The sequence below is a fragment of the Triturus cristatus genome, chromosome 1_2 (genome assembly GCF_964204655.1).
Source record: "Triturus cristatus chromosome 1_2, aTriCri1.1, whole genome shotgun sequence".
Classification (NCBI taxonomy): domain Eukaryota; kingdom Metazoa; phylum Chordata; class Amphibia; order Caudata; family Salamandridae; genus Triturus; species Triturus cristatus.
In genome coordinates, this window is record NC_140580.1 from 607,490,465 (window position 1) to 607,517,849 (window position 27,385).

General features: G+C 45.1%; 1 protein-coding gene across 1 annotated transcript in view; it reads right to left on the reverse strand.

The window, feature by feature from the left end:
* The window catches only part of LOC146867724 (SPARC-like), a 641,752-nt gene that overhangs the window by 194,013 nt on the left and 420,354 nt on the right, over positions 1 to 27,385 (reverse strand). The window contains exon 7 of the mRNA XM_085615045.1: positions 14,363 to 14,475. Coding sequence (XP_085471171.1) covers positions 14,363 to 14,475 — 113 coding nt within the window. The remainder of the gene's footprint in view (positions 1 to 14,362; positions 14,476 to 27,385) is intronic.

Genomic DNA, 27,385 nt, shown 5'->3' on the forward strand with positions numbered 1-27,385 from the left:
GCACTATTAACCTTGATATAAACACCATATCTCATGCCGTTTGTGGGCTGGAAACACCACCCAGTGACAGCCATTACAGCATGATGTGAGCTTGTACGCACTCGCTACTACCTGAGTATATTATGACGGTTGGAGTAAGAACCCTCCCGTGTTTATAAGGAGTCTTACATGCACTACCGATACCGAAAATTGGGTAGTATCAATTACTGCATGGGGTACGTTATCCAGTCACCTGTTAAATCTTGGTACCACATTGACACTGTGTTCAAATAACTTTTATGTCACGAACATACAGCAATGGGTATTGCACCTTTCACGCATGCTATTGGCTAGCTACAGCTTAGCTGATTAAGAAGTTTTACTATTTTTATAGTTCCTAAGAGTTTTACTCCGTCTGTCTGGGTTTTAAACGTTCCATTGTTGTTGTATGTTTTTTCTCCCCCCTTTCCCTTCCTTTGTAGGTCTACACCAGCCCAGTATAAGTCTACTAGGGTTTCACTCTATTGTGTCAGTATACCATACCATATCTAGGGAACCAGACCTTTAGTAGTGCACCATTGACTCGCTTAGATCCTGATGAAGTGCCACATGACTCCTTAGGGGCAAAAAAGGCATGGAACATGTCGACCCATGAGGTTCTGTAGCAATCCGAACCCGTGTGTTCGGTATCGTAGTACTGACACGATTTTGGTACCAGTGAACCGTAAATGATCCATTTAGTAGGTGACAGTGTTTTCGCTGTGGGCCGAGCATGGATTCACTGAGAAGTAGGGCATTCTGTTGTAAATTCATGGCAGCCATCTTAGATACAGCATCCATTTTGTTTCTTGCCCTCACATAGTCAATGGACAAGCAATGACCCTGGCTGAATCACCTTGTTAAGGACACGTAAGCTTTAGTCCAAGGAAGCTGATGCTGCGTGACTAGGCAGAAGCTACCTCCCTTGCCTGAGGCCAATCATGCTATACTGGTTCTTGTGTTCGTTTGCCTGATCACGATTAGGAGGCCGAAGACAGTAGCCATGCCCGTTTATGACCCACAAGCATCTCTTATCCTACTTATCAATCTTCCACACCTGGCTCTGCTCCTCTCCTTCTGGGCTTTTACTATGGGGAGGATACAATTTTTATGATGGGGAGGATCGGTCGAAGAATGGAAAACTGACATGAAGACTTGATCGAACACTGGAAACTTACAAATAATTATCGTTTGGTATATGTTTATTGTTTGTTTGGGATACCGGGCTAGGCATGAAAGATATTTTTGCAACACTGCCTGAGGACCCATTTGGTGTATTTAAGGGGCGACCCACTTTATACAATTTGAACAGTCTCCTAGATTCTGCCTTTGTGTGGTTCCTACGACTTCTGTGTCCCTGCAGTAAATAAATCTTGGTCTCTGACGCCACCATCGAGAAACCCGTGTCTCTGTTTATTTGTGCACCAAGGCAGGAAGGAACTCAGGGGTCGTTCGGGTGTTGTTTCCCTGACACCTCTGGACTCTAGAAAAGTCCTGAACCTCAATTGGCGCCGAGCGTGGGGCGACGTCAACCGGTACCGGTCCAAAGCCTGAAGATTTCGAGGAGCTTCGTGTGAAGATTCCGGAGGGGGGTACCCCGCTTCATCGATCCCTGTATGTCGTAAAAGTGGCCCGACGATCTCTTCCACGAAGGTTCCCGCTCCCAGACGGCTACAGAGGACCGCTGCCCTGACTGTCGCCCTGTCTTGGACCCGAGGTGCAGACCTTAGTACGGCGAGACGTAGGCGGGTTCTCCTTGGTGACGTCTCTGACATTTTAGTTAAGTATTAAGTGGGTCGCGCCCAGTTTGATTGCTCTTAGTTACTCTTGTAAGGATTTATCACTGGTTGCTCTTGTTCGGATAATCCTTGTGCTCTCGTTTTGGATTTGTAGATTATCATTGGTTGCTCTTGTTAAGATAATCTTTGGTTTGGTATTGGTTCATTTGTTGGCCTAAGTTCTTTGCGCATTTTTGGTTAGAATTTGTCTTTAGTTTGTAATGACTAGCCGTAGTAATTGTTTCCTGTCCTGGTTAAGTTGCAACAGGGATTCCCGGTTGGAGGACTCGTGTCCGGTTCCTCCGATCGGAACTCCTACATATGAGCTCTATTGTAAACATGGTGTGGGTCCTATCACTTATAATGGAGTGTGGGTCCGTTACACCAGGAAAGATGGTGTCCTTAGTTGGCCACCACATGGTAGCTTCGAAACTACAATTCTAGACAATCTAGAAGTGAAGCTGTTTAAAAAGAAAGCCCGGCCGGCAATGTTCGATTCTTTTCGCTTTTGGCGTAAAGAAGCTAGACAGAGAGAAATTAGAAAAATGAAGAAGGAACAGAAAGAGAAAGGGTTGACTTTAATGCAGTCTGCTAAGCAGTTGTACGTCAACGAAACTGAAAAAGCGATAGAGGTAGCGAATAGAGAACATAATTTGGCGATTGATAAGTGCTACCCCGCCTTGCCATCGTATCCTGCTAAGCCAATAGAGGACTGTGAAAAGGATCCCCTGTTGTCTTACCTATTGAGATCACCTCCACCGTATGCACAGGGTATTACAGCACCACAGTTACCACCTGTTGTGCAGCCGGCTGCTGGTCAGCCTGGAATAGTTGTTCCTTTTCCTTTGATTCAAGCTCCTATTCTTCCTGTGGTTAATGTTCCTCCGGCACCCCCTCTACCTGGGTTGCCTATTCCGCCTTTGCCTGACGTTTCGCAAACTACTTTACCTACTACTTCTACCCTTACAATTTCATCTGCTCCAGCTTCCTTGTCCCCGAACTCTGTAGACATTCTGACTCCGCTCTCTGTTCGTCGGAAAATAACTGACTCTGTAACTAATATCTTAACTCCTCTCTACAGGTCTTTAATTAAGACACCCGTTTCTGACTCTACACAGAGACGTAGTCAGCTTCCTGGTCCCCAGGAACGAGGAATATTAGATTTGACAGCTCTTAGGTGGATGACGAAAGCTGCGAAGTATGATGCACGAAGAGTGTTAGATACATTTATGCAATGGAATGAACCAACTCAGCGTTATGTCTTTGACGTGATGTGTTCCCTTTTGCGTGAGGAATGGGATGATGATGACTTAGATTCCGTTCCCGCTGACTTGATACATACTCAGAGAAGGTTCGCTGCAGGAATGGTAATAGGTTCGGAAGTAAAGGAAGCGATAGAACTGATTTTAGCATACAGGTCTGATTCTCCTCTTCGAGCACCAAGGGACTCTGATGGTTCTCCGATTACTAGGAAGAAGCAAGGTCAGTATCCGATGAGGGAATTTCCGCCGATATGGCGCGATGCAGTTCAAGCTGATGCGGCTAATAATATTTTAGCTGCTCCAGCACATTTCCATAGAGTGTGGATACATATCCCTTGGAAGCGGGCCGAAGTATTAGCAGTAAAACAGGCGTTGCCGGACCCGCGTAAGAATCCTCCTGGGTATTATAAAGAGTTAACCCAGACAGTTCAAGCGTGCGTCATGAATTTGGCAGACATCGAAATGCTATTTGGCAATGTAGTGCCACAGCCTATATGGGCCAAAATTCGCCATGAGAATCACCAAGTTGCTTTAGGAGGTGATTGGCCAGCTATTATAGCGGCAGATGCACAACAAGTTGGTGGTGCTAAACCTGAGCCTCTGATTGCTGCTTTGCCTGGCAGAATAATCAATTTGATGAAAACGCTGATGCCAGCGTTACGGGTCAACTGGGATAAATTATCAGCGTGCAAGCAAAAGAAGGACGAAAGCGTCTCCGATTTCTTCACTAGATTTGAAGAGACCTTCGTAGACCACAGTGGGCAAGATATGAGTACTGAGGGAGGTCAGAGGTTGTTTGTCGACAAGTTTGTGTTTAATTTATTGCCTGAGCTTAGTAACAAGTTGAAGGATTCTGAGAGTGCATGGGCGGTGTCGACGACAGCACAGATACTCGCAACTGCTCAGTACTACGAAAATAGAGAAAAAGAAGAGAAGGAAAAGTCAGAAAAGAAGACAAAAGACTTGAAAACTAAAGTTCTTTTGCAACAGGCGTATCCGCCTCGCTCGAATCAGTCAGGTTCACAGCAACGACCCCAGTTTCAGCAACAGCCACAATTCCAGCAAGGGATGTCCCAAAGATTTGACTATGGGTTTCCCCGACAACAATTAGCATGGAATCAGTGTGCCTATTGTAAAAAGGAGGGTCATTATAAGAATGAGTGTCCAGTTCTGCACTCACAAACTAGTGGTGTCCCAGCTCAGAGAGGTCGTGGTGGGTCTATGCAAGCTCTTAGAGGTAGAGGACGTGGTGCTATGCCTCCACAGGCTGATCGCCCATCTAATTATTTCGATCAGCGAAATGTACAATCTACACAATCAGGTAGATCTCCCCAATACCATGTCGAGGATTATTATGAAGGTAGTGAAGAAGTTCAGCAAAGTGAGTACTAGGACAGCCACAGGCAGAGAGAGGGAGTAGTATCAGTTCCAGTTGATCAGAGTGGACCTTATGTCGCAGTAGCTACATCAGGCGTGATTGAACCGTTTCTGTTGGATACTGGTGCAGCAAAAAGTTCAATTATGCACGCGAAACTCCCTGGCGCACCTTTGTCTGGCTCAATGAACATTTCAGTAGGTTTCTCAGGCGCCCCTGTTCACAACCCTGTTTCTGGTCCTTTGTCAATTTCTGTGGGGCCATGTCAACTAGAAGCACCCCTTATTCTGACGACCGGTTGTAATGAGAATCTGCTTGGTTTAGATCTGTTGAAACGCCTGCATGCGACATTGTACTGTTCTCCTTCGGGAGTACAGCTCACGTTGGGTAAGAGAGTCATCTCTCCAATGTACTTGTCGATGGATAAGCTCCCACCGCAGCTGCGTTCTCTCCCTGATAATCTTTGGGCGACTGGTCCCAATGATGTAGGTCTTCTGGAAATTCCCCCTTATGTGGTGAGTCTGAAGGCAAATGTTAGATTCCCACGAATCCCACAGTATCGGATTTCAAATGAAGGTGAACGTGCGCTTTTACTGATCGTGCAAGATTTGATACAGAAAGATGTGATAGAAGAAACTAGAGGAAATGTCTGCAATAGTCCTGTCCTGCCGATTTTGAAACGCACTGACCCTTCCAAACCTCCAATCTACAGATTTGTGATTGACCTCAGAGAGGTTAATAAAATAGTGGTTCCACAGTTTCCTGTGGTCCCAGATATCACTGCAGTATTGACGTTGATTCCTGCCTCAGCTACATGGTTTACAGTGATCGACTTGAAGAATGCCTTTTTCAGCATTCCGATAGCCGAGGAAAGTAGGGATATTTTTGGTTTCTCCTTAGGTGGTCGTAGTTTCAGATTCAAGCGCGCCCCACAAGGTTATTGCGAAAGCCCTTCAATTTACAGCCAAGCATTGAAAAGTCAATTAGATGCTTTTGTACTTCCACCTGGTGTTGCTCTGATCCAATATGTAGATGATCTTTTAGTGGCCGCTGACGACAAGGAAACTTGCAAAACAGCTACAATTTCTTTGCTGCGTCATTTATCAGACTTACATCACAAGGTTTCACCTTCTAAACAACATTATTGTTGCCAAGAAGTGACCTACTTAGGTCATCTTTTGTCAAAGGAGGGAAGAAGGTTGACCCCAGAGAGAATCAAAGCAATTTCACAGATGACTGTACCAAGCACACAGAGAGAAGTACGTGCGTTTTTGGGTATTACGTCATATTGCAGACAAAGGATCCCAAATTTTTCTCTCATGGCAAAACCATTGGTGGCTCTGACTGGAAAAGGTGTTCCGAGTCCTTTGCCATGGTCTGATGAATGTCAACAGAGCTTCTCGGAATTGCGTGATGCGTTGTGCTCAGCTCCTGTGTTAGGTACTCCTGACTACAGTAAGCCGTTTACACTATATGTCCATGAAAGAGAGGGTTGTGCGTTGAGTGTCTTGACGCAACAATTTGGTGACAAACAGCGACCCTGTGCGTATTTCTCATCCACATTAGATCCGGTAGCCAGAGCGTTGCCAAGTTGTTTGAGAGCTACAGCAGCAGCTGCAGTGTCTATTCGACAGTCTGCTGGATTGGTCATGAACAACATGTTAGTAGTCATGGTTCCACATGCTGTGGATACACTCATGAATCGAACGAAAACTCAGCACCTCACCAGTGCTAGACTATCAGGCTATGAGCTGATACTTTTGGCAAGTCACATTCAGATCAAGTGATGCAGCATATTGAATCCAGCAACGCTGTTGCCGACTACTCAGGATTCGAGTAATTCAGAGCCCCATGACTGTTGTTTTAGAACTGAGGAAGAGACAAAAGGTAGGATTGATTTAAAAGATACTCCGTTACTAGATCCAGATGGTACTTTGTATGCCGATGGATCGTGTTTCAAACTACAGACTGGTGATGTGACGGCTGCGTATGCAGTTACGACTTTGAGTACGGTTGTCGAGACTGCAAGAGTGAGTCAGAATTCTGCCCAAGCTGCAGAATTAATTGCATTGACAAGAGCGTGTATTTTAGCTGAGGGAAAGAGAGTGACTGTGTTTACTGACAGCCAGTATGCCTTCGGCGTAGCACATAGTTTTGGTCGCTTGTGGAAAGAAAGAGGTTTTCTCACGTCCCATGGGACTAAGATCCAACATGGACAGTTAGTCAATGACCTGTTGGAATCTCTGACCTTACCGAATGAAGTTGCGATTGTGAAATGCAGTGCTCACCGGAGGATTACGGATGATGTTGGCCGTGGGAATACGTTTGCTGATGAGGTCGCCAAAGAGACGGCCAAGAACATGATGAGCCGAATGTACGTTGCAACGTCTGCAAGATGGATTGCTGAATCAGGAATGTGTGAGAATACAATTGAAAGTGTGAAGGCAATCCAGAATGAAGCAACTGAAAATGAGAAGAATGCATGGAAGGAGAAAACGGGTAAAATGGATTCGAGTGGATGCTGGATTGATTTGTCTGAGCATCAGCGTTGGATGCTACCTGATGCGTATGTACTTGCGGTAGTCACTATGGCGCATGGAGCGGCGCACATCAGTTCGAAAGGGATCTGTAAGATGTTAGCTCCAGTATGGAAGAACGATGGAATTACTAAGTGCGCGGAGAGAGTGGTGAAAAATTGCATGGTATGCCTGACGCATAATCCTGGCAAGGGAACCCCAACCCCAGCTGGTCACTTTGCTCCCCCTTCTTGTACCTTTGAAGTGATTCAGTTGGACTTTATCCACATGGACAGATGTAATAATCTCAAATATGTCCTAGTGATAGTCTGCGCTTTTTCGAGATGGATTGAAGCGTATCCGTTAAAGGATAACACTGCTATGTCCACTGCCAAAATCCTCCTCAAAGAGTACTTCCCCAGGTATGGTATGCCACGGATTGTATGGTCGGACAATGGAAGTGAGTTCGTAGGGAAAGTTATGCAGAGTGTGTGCACGGGTTTGGGAATTAAGCAAAAATTCCATAGTGCAAATCACCCACAGTCAGCAGGTTTGGTTGAGGGGTACAATGGTACCTTGAAGCTGAAACTTGCTAAAATCCAAGCTTCCACTGGTTTATCTTGGCCAGACGCACTGCCTTTGGCTTTATTGTCCACCAGAGCGACTGTACACTCTCGAGTAGGGCTTAGCCCATATGAGATTGTGTTTGGTCGCCCTGCTAATGTCTGGGGAGTCCCTAGGCCCAAGGAGTTCAAACAGATCGAATATCCAATGTTGATTGATTACCTTTTTGACCTGACTGCTAAATTGAGTCTTATTCACTAACAGGTATTTGAATCCTTGCCTAAGCTGCCAGAGAGTCCAGGTCACACATTGAAACCCGGTGATCTGGTTGTGGTGCGGAACTTTGGATGGACCCGGAACCTCCAGCCAAGATTCGTGGGTCCGTTTCAGGTGCTCCTGGCCACAAGAACTGCTGTACGCCTGGCTGGCAGGAAGAATTGGGTGCACGCTACCCATACGAAGCGTGTGCCTCTCCCACTCCCCTACGACAACTGGCTTAGACAGGGATTTGGTGTATCCGAGACAGAACCTGTTCCTAGGCTTATCCCCTTCAGTGATGCAGAGTACATGAGGGACAAACGATCTGAAACACAGAACTCTGATACTGCACCAGGAACTGTTCCTTTGAACCCTGAACAGAGTGTTGTACAAAGTGAACATTTGCCACCTGTGGATTTGAACATTACTGCACCTACAGATCAGCTGTTTCAAGATCAGACAAGGCCCGGAAAGTACAGATATAACCTACGTTCTCATTCCATGAACCAATAACATTGCATAATCACCTTTCCGTGTGATAACGGTTTTGATCTTATCACATTGCATTCAGTCAGGAAGTTTGCTCTATAATTTTTTTGTCCTTTTGTTTTTGTTGTTCTCTCACCTTGCCATCTCCGTTGCCGTAGGGTCGTAACGTGTGCCTTGTTTTAACTTGCAGGGGGCCAGACACAAGGTCGGTCTCTTCTGTTTATTTTGGGAACTCCCAGGGTAAACAGAGGCAATTTTTCAACAGGTACAAACCATCCGTTGCGAACGGTTGTAAAAGATGGAGCTTCCTGAACTGCGACGAGCTAACGTCATAAATGCTCGTAAGACAAAACTGTATGAAATCTTGCATAGCAAATGTTTCATGATGCAATGCGCTCTGACCTTTCTGATTGTTTTGATAACTTTGGTAGGCGGAATCGTTTTTGGTATCCAATTGATTTTTGCACCTGTCACATCTACAGTACCTCCCCATGTTTCTGTTTCTCCGATTGTTGTTTCTCTTCATTCTTTTCACCCTTTTCCTGCACACGAGCAAGCTCGACGCTCTGAGTTTATAAATAACACTTTCATTCAGCTCTTGCACCAACACCAACTAGTAGTAAATACAACGAACTGCTGGGTGTGTGGTCTGATACCACATACCATGAACAAGGGTATCCCCTATCTGGTTCTGCCCTTTAGTTATAATGGATCATTTTGGGCATTCCAGACCATGTTCGCCTATGCTCTAGAGACCTATCCCCCGCGACCTCCGCGTTCCACTAGGTATAACTCTGCTAATACAGCCTTGGTAAAGGGAATTACTGACATGGTTAGAGATGTCAATAACACTCCGTTTATTCCCAAGGATGAGTTACGAGTTTATATGGGTTGGAATGCTACGGAGTATGGCATTAGTTTGGGTGAAAACTAGCGTAAAAGCTCGACTCCGATTTGGGTCGTACCCCACCAAGGTCAGGTCTGTTTACAAGGGAATGGGAGGAATCCGAAAGCTCGACTAGGGAAGAGTGACTGTACTGAAACGTACATTTTTCCATCACAGTCTTCCCCTGCATTCTTAGCTGCTAAGGGTACCTATTTTGTCTGCAAAGACAGAGCATATACATGGCTGCCTGCTGACTTTTCAGGCTCATGTTATATCGCCCGACTATTACCTCAAACATACACTGCTGCACCGGATTATCACAAGACTAGAGTTGTGAGAGGTGTCTTCGACAAGGAAGATACAGCTGGCCAAGAAGCAGGAGACTTTTTCAAAGGTTTCCTTCCATTCTGGGGGCCCATGGCCAATAGTAGGAACTTGCGTCAACTAACACGGGTAGTTGAATCCACCATTACTGAAACTGCTGGTGCCCTTAGTAACCTGACAGCTGAGCTTCAAGCGGATCGCCTCATGATGTTGCAGAACCGTATGGTCCTTGACATATTACTTGCAGATCAAGGTGGAGTATGTAAGATGATCCAATCGAGTTGCTGTGTCTTTATCCCAAATAATGCGCCAACAGTATATGAGGCCATTTCTAAGTTACACAAGATCACTGACTCTATTCATGTAGACAAAGGTGATTGGTCACTGATGGGATGGCTCTGGAATCTGTTATCTGCGTGGGGATGGAAGGTTCTGATAGTCATTGGTGTTTTGTTGGTATTTTTACTCTCATGCTGTCTCATCGTTCAGTGTGGTCCTGCCTTATGTGGCCTTTGTGCTGCAACATGCGTAAGAAGACCACCTGCTTTAGGAGATACGCCACGGGATAGAATAATGCTCCAACAACATATCAGTGACCTGATGAATATAGAGATGGATTCTGACTAGAGTAAGTTATTGCCTATGTAAGGGCAAAAGGACGGTCTGAGGTTCTGTAGCAATCCGAACCGGTGTGTTCGGTATCGTAGTACTGACACGATTTTGGTACCAGTGAACCGTAAATGATCCATTTAGTAGGTGACAGTGTTTTCGCTGTGGGCCGAGCATGGATTCACTGAGAAGTAGGGCATTCTGTTGTAAATTCATGGCAGCCATCTTAGATACGGCATCCATTTTGTTTCTTGCCCTCACATAGTCAATGGACAAGCAATGACCCTGGCTGAATCACCTTGTTAAGGACACGTAAGCTTTAGTCCAAGGAAGCTGATGCTGCGTGACTAGGCAGAAGCTACCTCCCTTGCCTGAGGCCAATCATGCTATACTGGTTCTTGTGTTCGTTGGCCTGATCACGATTAGGAGGCCGAAGACAGTAGCCATGCCCGTTTATGACCCACAAGCATCTCTTATCCTACTTATCAATCTTCCACACCTGGCTCCGCTCCTCTCCTTCTGGGCTTTTACTATGGGGAGGATACAATTTTTATGATGGGGAGGATCGGTCGAAGAATGGAAAACTGACATGAAGACTTGATCGAACACTGGAAACTTACAAATAATTATCGTTTGGTATATGTTTATTGTTTGTTTGGGATACCGGGCTAGGCATGAAAGATATTTTTGCAACACTGCCTGAGGACCCATTTGGTGTATTTAAGGGGCGACCCACTTTATACAATTTGAACAGTCTCCTAGATTCTGCCTTTGTGTGGTTCCTACGACTTCTGTGTCCCTGCAGTAAATAAATCTTGGTCTCTGACGCCACCATCGAGAAGCCTGTGTCTCTGTTTATTTGTGCACCAAAGCAGGAAGGAACTCAGGGGTCTTTCGGGTGTTGTTTTCCTGACACCTCTGGACTCTAGAAAAGTCCAGAACCTCACCCATTACACTGCGATAGTCCTCTAGGAACATTGCATCCACGCAGGGCACCTACACATTTTTTAACTAAGCTGGAACTACCTTAATAAATAAATATTTTCTGAAGAGGACTGCTCCAGACTTATTTTAAACACCCACTACCTGTGCACTACTCTATCCTTGCCCTCATACTCACACGCACCACGCAGCTTCTTCAAAAGATCTCTGCCAAAGAGCCCTGTTTACGGGAGCCCGTCGGGCATTGCAGCGCTGGCCCGACGAGGAGCAGAGCCCAGTGATGAAGCATGACATCCTTCGGGGTCTGTGAGGGCATCACGAAGAAAGACCTCCCCTTTCCCTTGTCTCCCTGTTAGGAACAGCAGACCCCTTAATGTGCAGTGCTAATTGGAGCCTTGTGTGCAGGACCTGGTTTAAATAATGGCTTCTGGTCCCTCCACCCCTTTTTTGAACTGCTTTTGATATAACAGGAGTGAAAAGTTGTGCCATGCAGTTCAGCTGCTCCTCTTGTGCAGAAGCCATTGCTTTCATATTGTTGGGATGGAAAAGTCCTCTGCATGGTAAAGACATGTACCCCTGCCACCCCCAAATGTACTGTTGTCTGGAACCCTAATGCTGATATTTTGTCAGAGGCGAACATTGATCATGCGTGTGCACCATGACATAGGCCTGTTTCATGGATTGAGGTCTGGTTGAACCGAGAAGGGGGCCCAAAGCACTAGTCTCATAGCGTTGTAAGCAATAGCGGCTCGTAGTGGGAGTGCTGCGGGCAGTGCCTCACTGCCCCGCAGCACTCCCACTGCAAGCCGCTACTGGTTGTAAGGCTACCACCTTCACCAGGAATTAAGCATCACAAGTGTGGTGGTGGCAGCATACCATTTAGTGATCAATAGTAGTGAACAGCACCGTTTTACCCTGTGTCACTGGAGTGTGGCCTAAAGGCTCATTCACCGTTTTAAAAGTTCTGCTGCTGTGTGCTTAATTCATCCTTCTCCTACATCAGGTAGATGTGGAAGTGCAGGAGTAGTGACTCTGCGCTGGTGGTATGTGTGGCTGTGAAGTGTATAGTGCAGGGGTACAGCAGTACTATGCAGTATAAGTATAGTTAGTTCATGTACTGAACAGATCTGTGCCTGTTGGGAAACAGTAAATGAGAGATATAGCCCTGTTCAGTGCATGTGCAAGAAAAGCATGTGCTGAGTGTATGTGTGCTTGTGTGAAGTACAAAACATGAAGGGTGAAGTGCTTTGCAGCACACATAGTGAGTGTGTTTGCTGGCAGTGTGTGTATTTTAAAATAGAGCACCCAGATACAATGCAGAAAGGCTACAGTGTTGAACAGTGAGCTCAGATTGAATGTGTGTGCTGAATGTATTTGTGCCTGTAATGGTACAATGACTGGAAGTAACACTGCTGTGCAGTAAGTGTGCTGTTAATACACACTAAGGGCCAATGCACTTCCAATGGTATATTACATGAAGGACCCTGCGATCCATTTTGCTGCATTCCTGAGATCACAAGGAAGGGCTCTGAACACATCTCAGGAAGAGAGATGGGGCTGATAAGGGAATCATAAAGAGTAGTACTGGGGATCTGGGAATAACTTTTTGAGGCACATATCACAATGGCCGACATTCAGGTGTGAAGTCTGGTCACTCCCATGAGTGGTGTTGTGGGACAATCAGCACCAGAGTCTTCCCTTCTGTGACATACGCCCTTTTAGAAGGAGAGAGGAAATGAGACGCTGTTCACAATCAACATAAATCTTCAACGATTCAGGCTCTCAATAGCATTTGGTGTCTGGAAAAGGACTTTAAGTGTGTAAGCCGGAGACCCTGAACTTTGTCATCTGCCAAGCAGCCAGATAGGCTGTATGAGGCGTGGAAGCTCTAGAAGACTTCTGCCTGCAACCAGGATTAGGGGAAAAAGCCTGCTAGTCTCACTGCTGGGTGAAGGGGCATCACCCAAGACAGCAAGTTCAACCTGCACTGGTGCCTGGCACACCATCACCTGTCTGCTTGCCAAGAACAGTGTGCCCTGTCAGGTAGAAGAGAGTGGTGGAGGGAGCGATATACCTGGAGAAGGTCCCATCTGCCAGCAGAAGGCTGCCTTGTTATGAGACATTCCAGAAGCGCTGAACAAAAAGCAACAGGCTGGCACTGCCGTGCTGTGGTGTCCCCATATGCCAGAGGGGGTCAATGGTGAACTTATTATGGGTCAAGAGCACAGGACTTGTGACTGCTGTAATCAACGAGCTCGTATGCCAGGAGGGGCTGCCGCATTGAGGGTGATCACATAAGGAGAGTCTGTGCCCAGATAGTGAATACCACGGCAACCCCGTTTCCCAAGAGGGATTGACGGTAACCCTTTGGCCAAGGGTTCGGGTCCTTGTCCAAACCGAAGGAACACTGCTGATACCAGCGGGTAGAGCCACACATAACAGATTCCCTGAGAATCATCAGGACACCGCTGAGGACATCGTACCCTCATTGGAACTCAGGTTGGGAGCCGGAGGTTCACATCAGTATTACCTCTCTAAGGTGAAAAGCAACTTACCTTTGTGTTTACAGAGCGGGAGCAACTCCAATCACTGGAACACCTGGCAGCGCTGCTTGGCAGAGAGACATTACTGCCAGGTGCTGTTGCGTACACAGCAAGTGGCTTCACTTCGCCGTACAGGATCCAGACTTATAAGCACCCAGGGAGAGGGACCTCGTTGCACCGCTGAACACAGCCAGAGCGGTTAAGACTGGAACTGGGCCTTTGGGGCCCCAGGGTACTTGCTGCTAACAGTGCTGCAGCACCATAGACACTTTCTTTTGACTAATTCCTAAAAGAGTCTAAGGGAGAACTCCAGAGTACAGCGTAATAGTTTGCTTTCTCTGGATGCAGCTAGCAGTGAATGGGGAACAATCTCAAACAAGTTACACAAAGTTGAATGGAGCAGGAACTTTCCTAACTACTACTAGAGCCCTGACCTCAAGGGGGATTGTGTTATTGCTTTCAAATGTCGTTTACCTTTGCATGTGTAGAGTTATAAATAAAATACTTCTTTTTTATATACAAGCAAGTATTGGACTGGACATTGATTTATTGTTTGTACTGTTCACACTTTATGATATGAGTCATGTTCACTGACCTGTATCTACATCATCCCAGAGGTAGTGTTGATTGCTTGACCACAGCTACCACTGAGAGTCAAGTGCAGAAGGGGTACTTGACCCAGCTGCTCGGGATCCATAGTAGGTCGGGCCTGGGACATCAGGAGTAAAAGGCCTCATCCAACATGTTTGGGTCCAGTAGCCCCGTGGCCCTCTGAAAGGGGTTCTAACACATACTTACTGAAAGAAGGGCTTGGCGCAGTGCTCCTTGGGAAGGTGCTTGTACTGGAGCTTTTTCAACTCCCTTTGGCCAAGTTTGCCATTCTTGTTATGATCAGCAATATGAAATCTTTCCTGCAATGTAAGAATCTTACTTAGTGACCAGAGGAACGGCAGAGTAAGGATCAGCAGTATTAGAAGACCCACTTAACATTGTAAACGTTTCATAAGTCATTTGAAAGGCAGGTCGTGCCATAGACTCGTCCAAAAAACACATACAACTTTAATCAAAGTTACGTTTTTTCACGCTTCATGCACCCCCTGGATTTAAAAAAGGAAAACAGAACTACAAGTAGCAGAATGTAAAAATTACAACCTGAACTAAATATTTGGATAACTCAATGCCTGGATGTTTCCTGGAATGCAGCTTGCAGGGGGTGCCAGAAAGCCCCCTCAAACAGTAAATTTGACTTCAGTTCTAGAGGTAGGTAAAGACTAAATAGCATGACAAATGTGGTGGCAAAATCCCGTCACATTCCTGACTCAATGCTAGCACCACATACTGGAGTTATATCAGTTACTCCTCTTTGTACTGGCAATTACACAAGTGACAATGCTCTTTATATTATACCACTTTAGGCAAAAATAGAAATTACTGTTGATCAAAGCGTTTTACCAATTTATTTTGGTAATTTCTTTAAAACACTGACAGGAGTGTCAGTGGTGCCTGCATTTTCAGCACTTGCCTCTCTATAGTAATTAAAATGTGAATGGTCATAAAATATCCATATTTTTTCACTAAAATGACATTTCATTTTGGATCATTCATTTTACCATAAATTATTATATCTTTTAATGTTTCCCCTATAAGGGACAGTTCTGGGTTAAAGATCCAGAATTGTTCATTTTCTACGTATTTTTCTTCTAGATAGCATTAAAAATTCAGTTGTTATGAATACATTTCAATAGTTAGGTGGAACCAAATTCTACAATATACCCAAAATGATCCCCTTTTCAACTTCATTATTGTATTTACTTCCACAAAATGTCAATGATAAAGGATGTTGGGGAAAAAGTATAAACTATTTATATAATCACATGTAATTTATTTTGATTAAAAATCATATATTTTTTTTATCCAATTCATGAAGTCTCCATTAAAAGATTCACTGGGAGATTTGTGCAAATACATGATTGTTATTCATTGTATATTAGAAAATGATCAAGATTAGACTGACACATTTCTTACAAATTCCACTGTAGAATCATAATATTTAATGTAGAATAACTCGGATCACTTTGATAAGACATTTTCTACCTGTGTGCACAATAAAATAGGCAGTGGTTAACTTTTCAACAACTAAACTATACCAGGATGAAATAAATAACTCCACCCCATTTATGGTGTAACTAAGAAATAAAAATCTTGATGCATAGGGAAATTACTACAGTCTATACTACTAAAGTACTATGAATATTGCACAAATCCCATTGCATGACTCAACTGTCTTCTGCCTATGGACCTTTGTGACATTCCGTCATTTTATTACGTATTCTCCAAGAATATTTGGGATAATTCCAGACAGCATATAAAACAGGAGGAGTAGGTGTTAATTTCAAGTGTTGCAATGTCTCTCTATAATACACTATCTCTGCAGACCTAAACAAATGGTGCTTGCAGCCGATGTAGAGACCCAAACAGCCAGGACAAATTAAACAAAAAATGGAGGTCTACTTTGGTCTTATTCTCTTAAAAGTACAGCATATCTACATTGATACAGCAGCTGCCCCAAGATCTAGTGATATTAGTAACAGACAGAGAACCATAATGGATTTTAAGTAAAGTGATTTAATCAGGCATTCTTCATGTCCGAGCCAATGGGCAAAGGGTTCAACTACCCAATCATTTTTTCAAAAAAAGATATAGATTAATCAACATTTTATACGTATTGGATTGCAACAGCTGGCTCCTAAATGACTAACGATGTAGGTCCTGCAGGTTGCTTTATAATATTAATGGTTAGACCAAAGCAATCTAACCAAAGGCTATACGTATCATGCAGTGTAGCTCTTTTGTAATAAAGGAGAGGCAGGGAATGGCTTCTTGGATTTTCCAAAAGATTAACCAGTGGTGCTCTATAGGTTTCCAGAGCTTGGCAAATCCAAATTCTCATCCAATTGACGAGGGGTTTAGCACTAATTTTATCAACAACAGAGTTGTGACCAAGGTCCACGAGGGGAGGTAGTGCGGATGTACAGTTAGTTAAACCAAGAAGCTAGTTTAGGAATACATTCTATTTAATGGCTAACTTTTCTCAGTTGGTGTAGTCCCACAATGCTGTTCCAAGTGTGGCTGCATTAAAGATCCTATGTGTTGAAGTTTGTGCCCTGCTGCAGTCCCATTTGAGAATCTTTCTGATGCTCCCTGTAGTAAATTTGTCTTTTCTGCAAAGTTGCCAGTGATTTTTCAACTTTTTTCTGGACATTATGTTTGTTGGTAACAGGACTTTGTGCAAAGTGACACTGCTATTAGTACCACAGTACTCATTCATTCTAAAATGGAACTTTAAATGGATTTTAACCTGTTAGTACATTTATCTCTTCATTAAGACCACTGTAACTTGGGTCAGGGATTGAAACAGTGGTCTGGAAGGTAAATGTCATATAAGGGCTCCAGCATGTTGCTACACCACCCACATATATAACAAAATCTATGGTTTCCGAAAACACCATTGTGCTCTGACTGGGCAGCAGTTTGAAGCGCTACAGTGATATATGACAGAGAAATGTGGCTTTTGTTATGTAACAAAGACTATTTTTATATAGCATATTTTGTCCCCTAAAGTGTTAAGCCACAGGAATGGGTGCATAATATATAACAATATGCTATACTACATATTAGGAATAGTATGCCCTCACTGTTAACAATTGAGAATAGGTTGTTTAATTGTAAAAGCAAAGCTACATTTTCCATGCAGATGGCTCTGCTTCAGAACATTTTAGAGAAGAGTTTCAAAGTTGTTTCTCACTTGGTTCCAGAAATCAAATTCAGTAGTGAAAGGAGACTTTGATAACGTTAATGGAAAATCAAATTTAAGAAAGCGTGCTTTATGTTGCCTGACAGAAAACTGTTTTACAACCAAGTTGCCTCTCAGCCCTACTCCAGGGGCCCAATACACAGTCCTAGCTGTAAGTTAAGAATCCTGCTTCCGGAGGACAATGGCTTGATTTTAGCTTCCAGGAAGGCATGGATGTTGTCAACAACTGATTCTTAACAGGGGATGGCTATCTGGGAAGGGGACAGTGACAGCTGACAAAACAAATGACAACCTTAGCACTTCTTCTTTTGATTTGGTGATGCCAAATGGGGCCAGCAGAAACTAACTGCACCCATTTGTTCCCAGGACCGTAGTAGATTTTATGGCTCCAACCCCAGAAAGAGGGAGAAGCAGCTTAGACCCTGTAAGATGGGAAGGCACCTCATCTGAATAGAGAGTCTCCTGATGATATCATTGAAGAACCTGGTAAAACATAAAGAACACAAAATAGCCAGGTTTTTTAGATTTATTTTCTGAAAGCTAAATGATAGGAAATCGCTTGGAGCTCTTTGGGAAGGCTATTCTAGAGGGAAGGTGTCTGCACAGAAAAGGTTCTGCAGCCAAGGAGGGCTTTACAGTACTTTGGAAAACATAAATGGAAGAATGTAGTGTCCTTTTAAGCTGGGCCTAATTTGAGCCGGTGGTTGCTCTTCTTTTTACACATCAGATATTTAGCGAGTGCAAGAGGGGCAAAAACACACAAATTGGAAAGATGGAGTAAGAGAAAGACAGCAAAACCACTAGAAGGGAGAACATGGGAACCTGAAAGAGTGAGAAAAAGGGCTAGGGAGTATCTGGTAGTGGTTTAAAGGCTTCCAGTCTTGGTATGCGGCATGCTGACATTAACTAGCAACGGCCGCTGACTTCTGAGCAGAGCTCCAGACATCAGCACTCTTTCTTTTACAAATTAAGTACAGCTGTTAGGAAAATGCTTCTTTAATTGTTTGGATAAGAAGTGAGGAATGTTTTTCAAAAATGGAATGTGCACATGGCATAGACTAGGGCGACAAATTAGTCATGATTGGGCGTAGGACATTCTCCCGTCAGTGGCTTGGGTACAGGATAAAGCAAGCAGCATTCCAAATGCCTTGTAGAGCTGCTACCTGTGCCCCAGTGAGGTGCAGCTCGGCACACACCCAACTAATTAGCATGCAAACTAGGCTTGCCCCTTCGGCACAGGGGTGTGAAACTCTGGCCTACAGAAAGAAAACACCTTTTTGCAGCACAGCACATATGAAGTTGTTTTACCTGCACTGGAAAGTCAGCCAGCAGGCTTGTTTCAGTGTAAATGTGTTGCAGAGACACAGCCTCTGCAATGAGAAGAGAGGCGAGCAGTTCCCAGTGGCAGTCCTGAACCATATCCCAGTAGGAACACCGCCTGTGCAGAAATGTATTGGTCTCCCAAAACTGCACCCCTGGTGGGGTGGGGCGGAGGTGGGGCTCGGTGGGAGGGTAGTGGAGTCGCTGCATCGCTAACGCAGCAATGCAGGGAGCGCAAGGTAAACAGTTTTATTTATTTATTTACTTACTTCACTCCTTGCCGTCGTATGGCCGACTCCACTACCCCACCCACCCTACCTCTCCCCTTCCCCTTCCCCGCCCCACCGCCCCGCAGCACTCCCTCTGAGAGCTGCCACTGCTGCCTGTGCCCAGTGATGAACACCTGGCTCCTCCCTACAACTGTCTTCTCCCTGTATCTACTCTGCGGGAACAAACTTGGATTCCAAAGCTGCCGCCTCTGCCCCAGGCTGCCTGGCCTCACCTACGCCTGTCTTTATCCCATCATTCACATTCAGTGCTACACGTTATGAGTTACCTGCTGCAACAAACAGGAACAGAAAAGCAAGATGGACCTCTCTACATGGACTCCTGCATTCCATACAAGTATTTCTAGTGCTTTATTAATAAACAGTACGCTACAAATGACAGTTACAACAACGACTGTAACGTGGGCTGATCAAATTCGGGCTTGCAGCAAGCAGTGGTTGAGTGGAAAGGATCTTTTCTCTCTCTCTCTTTATGATTGAAGTTCTGGAAGATTTCAAATTGTGTTTCTAACCAGACCTAAAAATGGATGAAATGGTCAGGGATGTATTTTGCCTTCAAAATACAGAATCTCTGTATTCCAAAGTCGTCGGAAAATATAGTTCACGTTATTTCTGCTAGGTTAGTCAGGAAATACTCCAGAGGAATGATAGAGCGTTATGAGATTCTGAGATTTGTAGGGGTGCATCATATTCACCGTTAGTCAGCACCCGCATATTAATCGATGTATGTTTAGAAGTGCCATAGACATGTATTGATGTAATCGTTTAACATAGAGGTGATTAAAATGTAATAACGCTTTTGTGAAGATCAACGTTGCAAATTATTGTGAATGTATCTAGTAAAATGCACAATGATTAGTTTTCGTACAATGCAATGTATTAGGTTAAACGTGTGACACGTTAAAATTACACGCGTAGAGTCTTAATTATGCACATGAGGATACAGAACTAATGCTTAGAGTGTGATTTAATAGTGTGTTTGATTTTGTAAAGGCCTGCTCGTATATACGTTAGAAGAGAAGGGCCTGTTCATTTCCTTATGTTAGCTAATGTTGTAGGCCAAAAATGATTCCCTTGGTATGGCTTTGGGCTGCAGGGAAATGTAAAATCTTAAAGACGTGAAATGGTTTCTCGTTCCCATGTTTCTGTTGCAGGTGCAAGGACATTTAGCTCGTTAGAGAGACTAGGTCTTTGTTTTAGGAGTTAGGATGCTGTGAGAAGCCAACAGGGGAGTGCATTGGAATGTAGAGATGATACTTCCAGCGGAGAAAGGTGCCTGGGACCCAAGGTCAAGCTAACCGTCGTTGGACGCCAGACAAATTTGTGGAAAACTACTGAGAGAAGACCTGGCTGAAGAGGTGTGCCGAAGGGCGTGTTCTATAATTTTGGGGTTTTGTATTAGGGACAGTGCCCCATGGGTTGAGCAGATGAGGATTAGACGGGAAGCTAGAAGGAGCATCTTAGATCAAGCTCTGACTAAGTGAATGTACTTCTTAGGGAGTCTTCACTTCTGACACCTTTTTCTTGATTTTCTTGCCTGGGATGGTAATGCTAAGTAGGGATGTCACCTTAGAGTTAGTGTAGGGACAGATTAACGCTTTTTCCTTCCTTGACTAATGATTCCTAATTTAGATATTGGCCTAACAATTGCCTTTTTGATGATTTTAGAATCAGTGATTCTTTTTGTCTTAAGTCGAATGAGAATCCTGCGTAGGCTTGCTTTTGTGTTAGTGCCCATTTACCTTCTACACCTTGTACTGAGGTGTTTGTATGTTCAGTTGTTTTTGGTTGCAATAAAATCCTACAAATTTTAGATTCGGAGTCAGTGGTCCTTTCCAAATGAAATCTAATTATGGTAAATATATTTTGATAATTATATTTATCCCCTCCACGCTATTTGGCAGATAAAAAGATCCTGGCGACCTGTAAGGATTCTTGGAGATAACCAGTCAGGCAAGAATCCGGTCCTATCAGTTGGTAGCAGAGTAGGATGGTTATCTCCGATAGCGAGGGGAAATCCAGATTAGGATAAGAGTTCCTTGAGGCCCATAGAAGTCAATTGATGGTGGCTCATCGGATGGCGAGCGGCGGGCGACGGTGGCTGATGGAGATTGATAGAGAGTAGCGGTGCGGCGGAAAGCAGCAGTTCGTGGAGGAGTGAGTATGAATAGGGTGATATGTTTGTAGATTGTAGTGTTGATTTGTTGTGTGGAGTCTTGCGGAGTTGGAGTGAGTTTTGAGTGACTGTGAGATCAGGCTGTGAGCGCGCGCAGCCCGGGAAAGTCTTAGGCTCAAGGAGTAGCTTAAGAGATTTTGTTGACCACCGAAAGGGGATCGTGAGACGTCATCGATCACCTGGACCGAGATAGGGGGAGCGAATGTGTGAGTGCGTGAGGAACCAATGCTGGTGGTGGGTTGTTTGTGGAATTTGAGTATTTGTAACCTATCAGAGGTGATTGTCTGGTCGGTCGTGGACAGACAGTTGCCAGCCGAGGTCGACAATTTCGAGAGACTGTGGACGGACAGTCAGAGAAGTAACTTGTTTGGGACAAACGGTTATTTCAGCGTATGAATGAGATGAATTCGGGGGTTAAACGTGAGTTGTGAAGGAGGGGAACTGCTGCGAGCGCAGGACGGGTGACGTCAGGAGGTGCCGCGCTGCGATAGGTTGGTTGGTGTGAGTTGCGCTGCTATTGGTGGGGTTGACATCAGGAAGTAAACGAAAACATTATGTGTGATCAAAAATTGCTCATCATGAAATGTTTTAAAGCTTTCCGAGAATTGTGTAGAGGTGATAAACATGTGGTTACTCGTGGGGGAGAAGAGGCCCCTCCCGAGGATACTCCGGCGCATTACATGGCGAGAAATGTGGGGTTGCATAGCATAATTTGGCTTGAGAATTGGCATAAGATGACTCAGAGTGAAGGAGAATTAGCTTTCCCTCGATATGCCTCATTTAGGTTGGAAGTGTTTTGTACCAGTTGAAATCTGTGATGGCGGCTTTACGACCTTTGCCGAGACCAACACAGTTTGAGGCGTTGCACGCATGGATTAGAGCAGCGCATGACAGAAAAAGAGATCGAAATCAGGAAAGGGTGAAAAAGTCTATTAAGGCATTTCAGGATGCGAGATGGGACGCAGAAGAAAAAAGGTGGAGAGTGCAAACAATAGAGGGAGACAGGTTGTATCCGTTATTGGTAAAGACTGATGGCTCAAAGGTCAAGAGTGTGGATGATGATGACAGTGATACAGATGACAGTCTACTAGAGAGGTTATTGTCTGAGAGACCACCTCCATACAATCCCGATCCCTACGAAGGAAGGTCGGCTCAGTCAGAAGGGACTAGTGGAGTACCGACTCAGTCAGAAGTGAAAGTAGAAGGGAAGATCTCCACAGGAGCTGAGGGTACTAGAAATCAGCCGGTAGCTAGCACAGAGGTTGGAAGAGGTGTGAGGTTACCGGATGCTTTAAAGGTACCGGTTACCATTGGACCTATTGTTTCTGTCTATGACCCAGATCAAGAGAAGATTGGGAGTTCAGTGCAGTCAGTTGTAGGAGCGAGGAGTGTGGTCGAGGGAAATGGCTCAGTGAGTGGAATGGAGCAAACTCCAAAGCCTATAGAATGGAGTACGCCTTTGTCAGCTACAGAAGACTCCTCTAGGGGACAGGGGGATGCGAGACCAGTGAGGCCGAGGTCTTTGGCCGAGTCAAGATCAGACTTGCGGATGTGGGCACCACCAGTGAGAAACCAGAATCAGAGTGAGAGAACCGCAGAAAGTGAACGAGGCACAATAGTGAATCGTTCTGTTCCTATGAGTATGTCTGAAGGGAGCAGGTCTCAGGAACGGGAATGTGATTATGATGAACGAGATGGAGCAGCATGTCGAGAAGTACTGAAGGGAGCTTTGAAAGGAAGAATGTTAGATGCAGTAAGGTTGAAAGCAGAGGTAGATGAGATAATAAGCGGAAACTTGCCTCTTGAGAGGACGTGCATGTACGAGCAGGATGAGTTACTCTTTGTAGCGAAGGATGTGACTCGCAAGGCACGAGCCACACATGAGAAGTTGTCAGAATTGGCCAAAAAGTATGATGTGGATTTGTCCAAAATGAAATCATTGCAGGGAAGTCATAGATTACAGTAGAGTGATCAGGAACTGGAAGAGAAAAGGGTCATGGGATTGAGGACCCTCAACAAGGATTTGATCATAGCAATGCATGCATGGATCATGCTTGATAAGTGGGAAGAAAGATGGTCCAAGAAGAAAAGTTCTAGGAGAACGATAGGAGAGACGCCACCTCCAGGTGGAGGGATGACGGAGGTAGGGAATTTCCCTTTACAAGAGGTACAGAATGGAGGATATGTATGTATGTATAAATATTTGTAGAGCGCACTGCAACCCTACGGGCATCCTGGCGCTAAAGACAATAATGAAGGGAGGGAAAAGGGGGAGGCTGTGAATTAAACTCTGGGGAACAGCCAGGTCTTAAGCTGCCCACGGAAAAGTGTCAGATCCTGAACCTGTCGTAACTCCGAGGGGAGACTATTCCATAGTCGCACAGCCGCAGAGCTAAAAGCTCTGCCTCCCAAAGTAGCTCTCTTTGTCTTGGGAATCAAGGCCAGCCTAGCTGAGGAAGAGCGCAGAGTGCGCTTGGGGCTATACCATCTAAAAAGACTTTGCAATGGTTTAGGGCCAAGGCCATGAAGAGCTTTAAAGGTTACACACAGGGATTTAAACATAATTCTCTGTTGCACAGGCAGCCAGTGGAGCTCGGTCAAAGCCTTGGTGCTGGATGAAAAGCGCGGTCTCAAAAGGGCAAGTTTTGCGGCGGCTGCCTGTATACGTTGAAGCCTCCGGATCAGATAAGCTGGGGAAGCGAGCAGCAAGGCGTTACAATAGTCCAGGCGACTGAGAATAGTAAATCGAGCTACTGTACCTCGCACATGGAGGGGCAGTAGAGGTAGGATCCTGCGTAAGCCTCTCATAATCATATAACAGTTCAAAGCCACCTTGTTAACATGCGACTCAAGACTTAGCTTCTCATTGAAACAGACCCCCAGATTACGTACAGTCTTTACTGGGACCAGGGGGGTGTCCAATGGAAGAGGCCAAAAATTGAGAGGCAGGGCAAGAGGTACCCTGCCCACTGAGCAATGTAAGATCTCAGTTTTGGCACCGTTAAATTGCAAGGCATTATTTTTCAGCCAAGTCGTCATTTCCAGCATACAGTTGTGGAAGGTGGATAAGGAATCCACCTGATCACCTTCCAAGGAGATGATCAATTGCGTATCATCGGCATAGTTAACTGCCATAATGTTGCAAGATTTAATGATTTGCACCAAAGGTCACATATAAACATTAAACAATATCGGACTAATAGAGGAGCCCTGTGGGACACCCGTTTATTAGGCAGAAAATCTGACTGATACGGAGGCAGAAAGACCGCCTGCCGTCTGTCCGACAGATAGGAACAAATCCATTTAAGGGCCGAGCCTGTGATCCCCACCTCTTCAAGCCGATGTAAGAGAATAGTATGGCTGACCGTATCGAATGCGGCGGATAAGTCAAGCAATATCAGAGTTGCAGACTGTCCCTTATCCGCTCGCATTCGCAGATCATCCAAGGCAGTGATTAATGCAGTCTCGGTACCATGCCCCGGACGAAAACCAAATTGATTCTCCTCCAGTATACCCTTGTTCTCTAAAAACCCCGAAAGCTCCTGGCTAACGAGGCGTTCAACTATCTTAGCCGGATAAGGCAACAAGGAAATAGGGCGATAGTTCCCATAACAAGCGGGATCCAGCGAGGGTTTTTTCAAAAGGGGAGATACCAACGCATCCTTCCAACAGGCTGGAACCTCACCACTGATTAGTGACTGATTAGTGATCAGATGGAGGTGCGGAAAAGTTTCCGACCCCAATTCCTTCCAGAATTTCTGCGGCATAGGGTCTAACGGAGACCCCGAGCAGACTTTCTTAGCCACATTGGAGAAATCCTCCAAAGAAGGGCACGTCCAATGATCCAAACAAGGTCCTGCCGCTACCTCTTCGTTTAGCCTGAATATTGAACGGTCAGGTGGATCCACTGTTGGTATCCCTGCTCCAGCCTTGCAGCTAGTAATAGGATCATACTGCAGGCCCTCGAGGATACCCTTGATTTTATTGTGGAAAAAGGCTGCCAGCCCATCACACAAATCCTGCGAGGGAGTAATCTTATTGGCCAGACACTCTGGATTAGTAAGACCTCTCAGAATATTAAAAACACACTTAGCACTATTCGGGGAATTTTGAATGAGTTCCGCAAAATACAACGCCTTAACAGACGCAATAGCGTGCTTGTATCTGCTCAGCAGGTTCCGCCAGGTAATCTTATCACTGATTAGATAATGACTACGCCACTGCCTCTCTGCATGTTTGCACTGAATTTTAAAAGCCCTTAGTTCCTCTGAGAACCAGGGGGCCGAAGGGGTACCTCTTTTCCTAAGCTGTTTCAGTGGAGCAAATCAATTAATAGTATTCATAATGTAACTGCAAAGCTCCTTAAAGTTAGTATCAACCGACTGCCCTGGAACAGGGAGAGGGGCCGCATTAAACAGAGAGGCACACTGAGCTTTCCTTCTCAGGGCTTTCCAGTCCCTGCCCAGAACACTGTTACTATCTTTAAACAGAGGGGGTCTGCCCTTAGGGATCGACAGAATTCTGAATCTAATCAGATGGTGATCGGACCAGTCCACAGGGAGGATATTATCCAGAGTCACTACATTCTCTGCAGCAAATATGAGATCTAGGGCATGTCCTGCCAAATGTGTTTCCTCCAACACATGTTGTGATAGATTAAAATTAGCACAGGATTGAACAATATTGTTATATGCAGTTTTCATCGTTGCGTTGGGCCAAAGATTAAAGTCTCCCAAAATCAACAATCTGTGATGAGTAAGTGCCAAATTGCCAATCACATCCAATAACTGCTGCTGTGACTGTTCGCTCACAGTCCCCGGAGGTCTATAACATAGAATTCCAGTCAGGACATTGCCGGACCTGTCCTTCAGCGAGAAGCCCAGGGTTTCACACTGCGAAATCTCGTCAATATCCAGTGGCGAGAAATCCCATATTTCTTTGAAGATAATACCAATTCCACCACCCCTGCCATTAGATCTAGGTTTGTGGAAGGCTTTGAACTTTGTGCATGTACCTTGGAGTAGGGGTGATTTGGCTGCCTTTACAAATGATTTGCCCGGTTAAGGGAGAAGCAAGTTGATCGGTTTGTTAAAATTTCGAAGGTGTTGTGGGTCGATTTGAATACATTGTTTGACGTTGTGGTTCCGAGTGATTTATGATCAGCATGTAAAATTGCTGTCGAGTGGCCAACCTCAGAGCCTGACAGGGACCCAATTTTGAATGGTCTGTCGCCCATAGTGATGAAGAAGTTCGAACAGGTGATCACGTGGTTGAAGTCGAAAATTTCACCTCAGGATATTGATTGGGTAAAGATAGATCGAACAGTGCAAGAGCCAAAAGAGACGGTGCATGAGTTTTATGAGAGACTCTTGCAGGCTTTCAAACAGTACAGTGGATTAGATGTGTTAGATATAAAGGACATGGGACAGTTTGTTTCAAAGTTCGTGTTGGGGTTGAGGCCAGAGGTTAGTCTCATGATACAGCAGCATTTAATTTGTTGGCAGAACAAGCCTGTGGACGAGATTTTACGGTATGCTAGGTACAGTAGTGATGAGAATCAAAGCACAGGAAATTAAGACAAATTAATGCTTGTTCAGATGCAAACAGCTCAGGGACAGTCTAGTGGAGGGACGTTGGGAAGGAAACAGGGAAATAACCAAGGAGGAAATCAGAATGTCCAGGGTCAGGGAAGACCAAAGTCAATAGTCCCGAAAATGGGGATGGATGTGGCGACATTGAAAAAGACCACAGCGTGTCATCTTTGTCACCAGATTGGACACTGGAAACGCGAGTGTCCCTTGAACCCGTTGAATCAGATACAGCAAGAAGGAGAGATAGTTCAAGTACCTGTGTCCGAGATGGTTCCCACAATAACTCGACCTAAGATGGTCAAAGGGGGGCCTAGTGTCCCACAAGTGCAGGTTCCTCAACCACCCAGGGTTCAGAACATGCAACAGGGAGTACGAACTTACATGCAGATGCCCATGTTTGAAGGGAGTGAGGAGTTTTGCCCAGATCCGTTGGCATGACGGTACCTGAGAGGGGAGGAAGACTGCACACTTGGAGCAGTCTTAGAGGTAGACCAGAGGGGACAATTTGTGGAAGCAGACATTGAGGGTCACCCCACAACCGTTTTGGTTGACACTGGTGCTACCCGGTCTACTGTACGATCTGCAGTAGTCCCTGACCTACCCCTCTCGGGACAATCAATCCAAGTTGTTGGT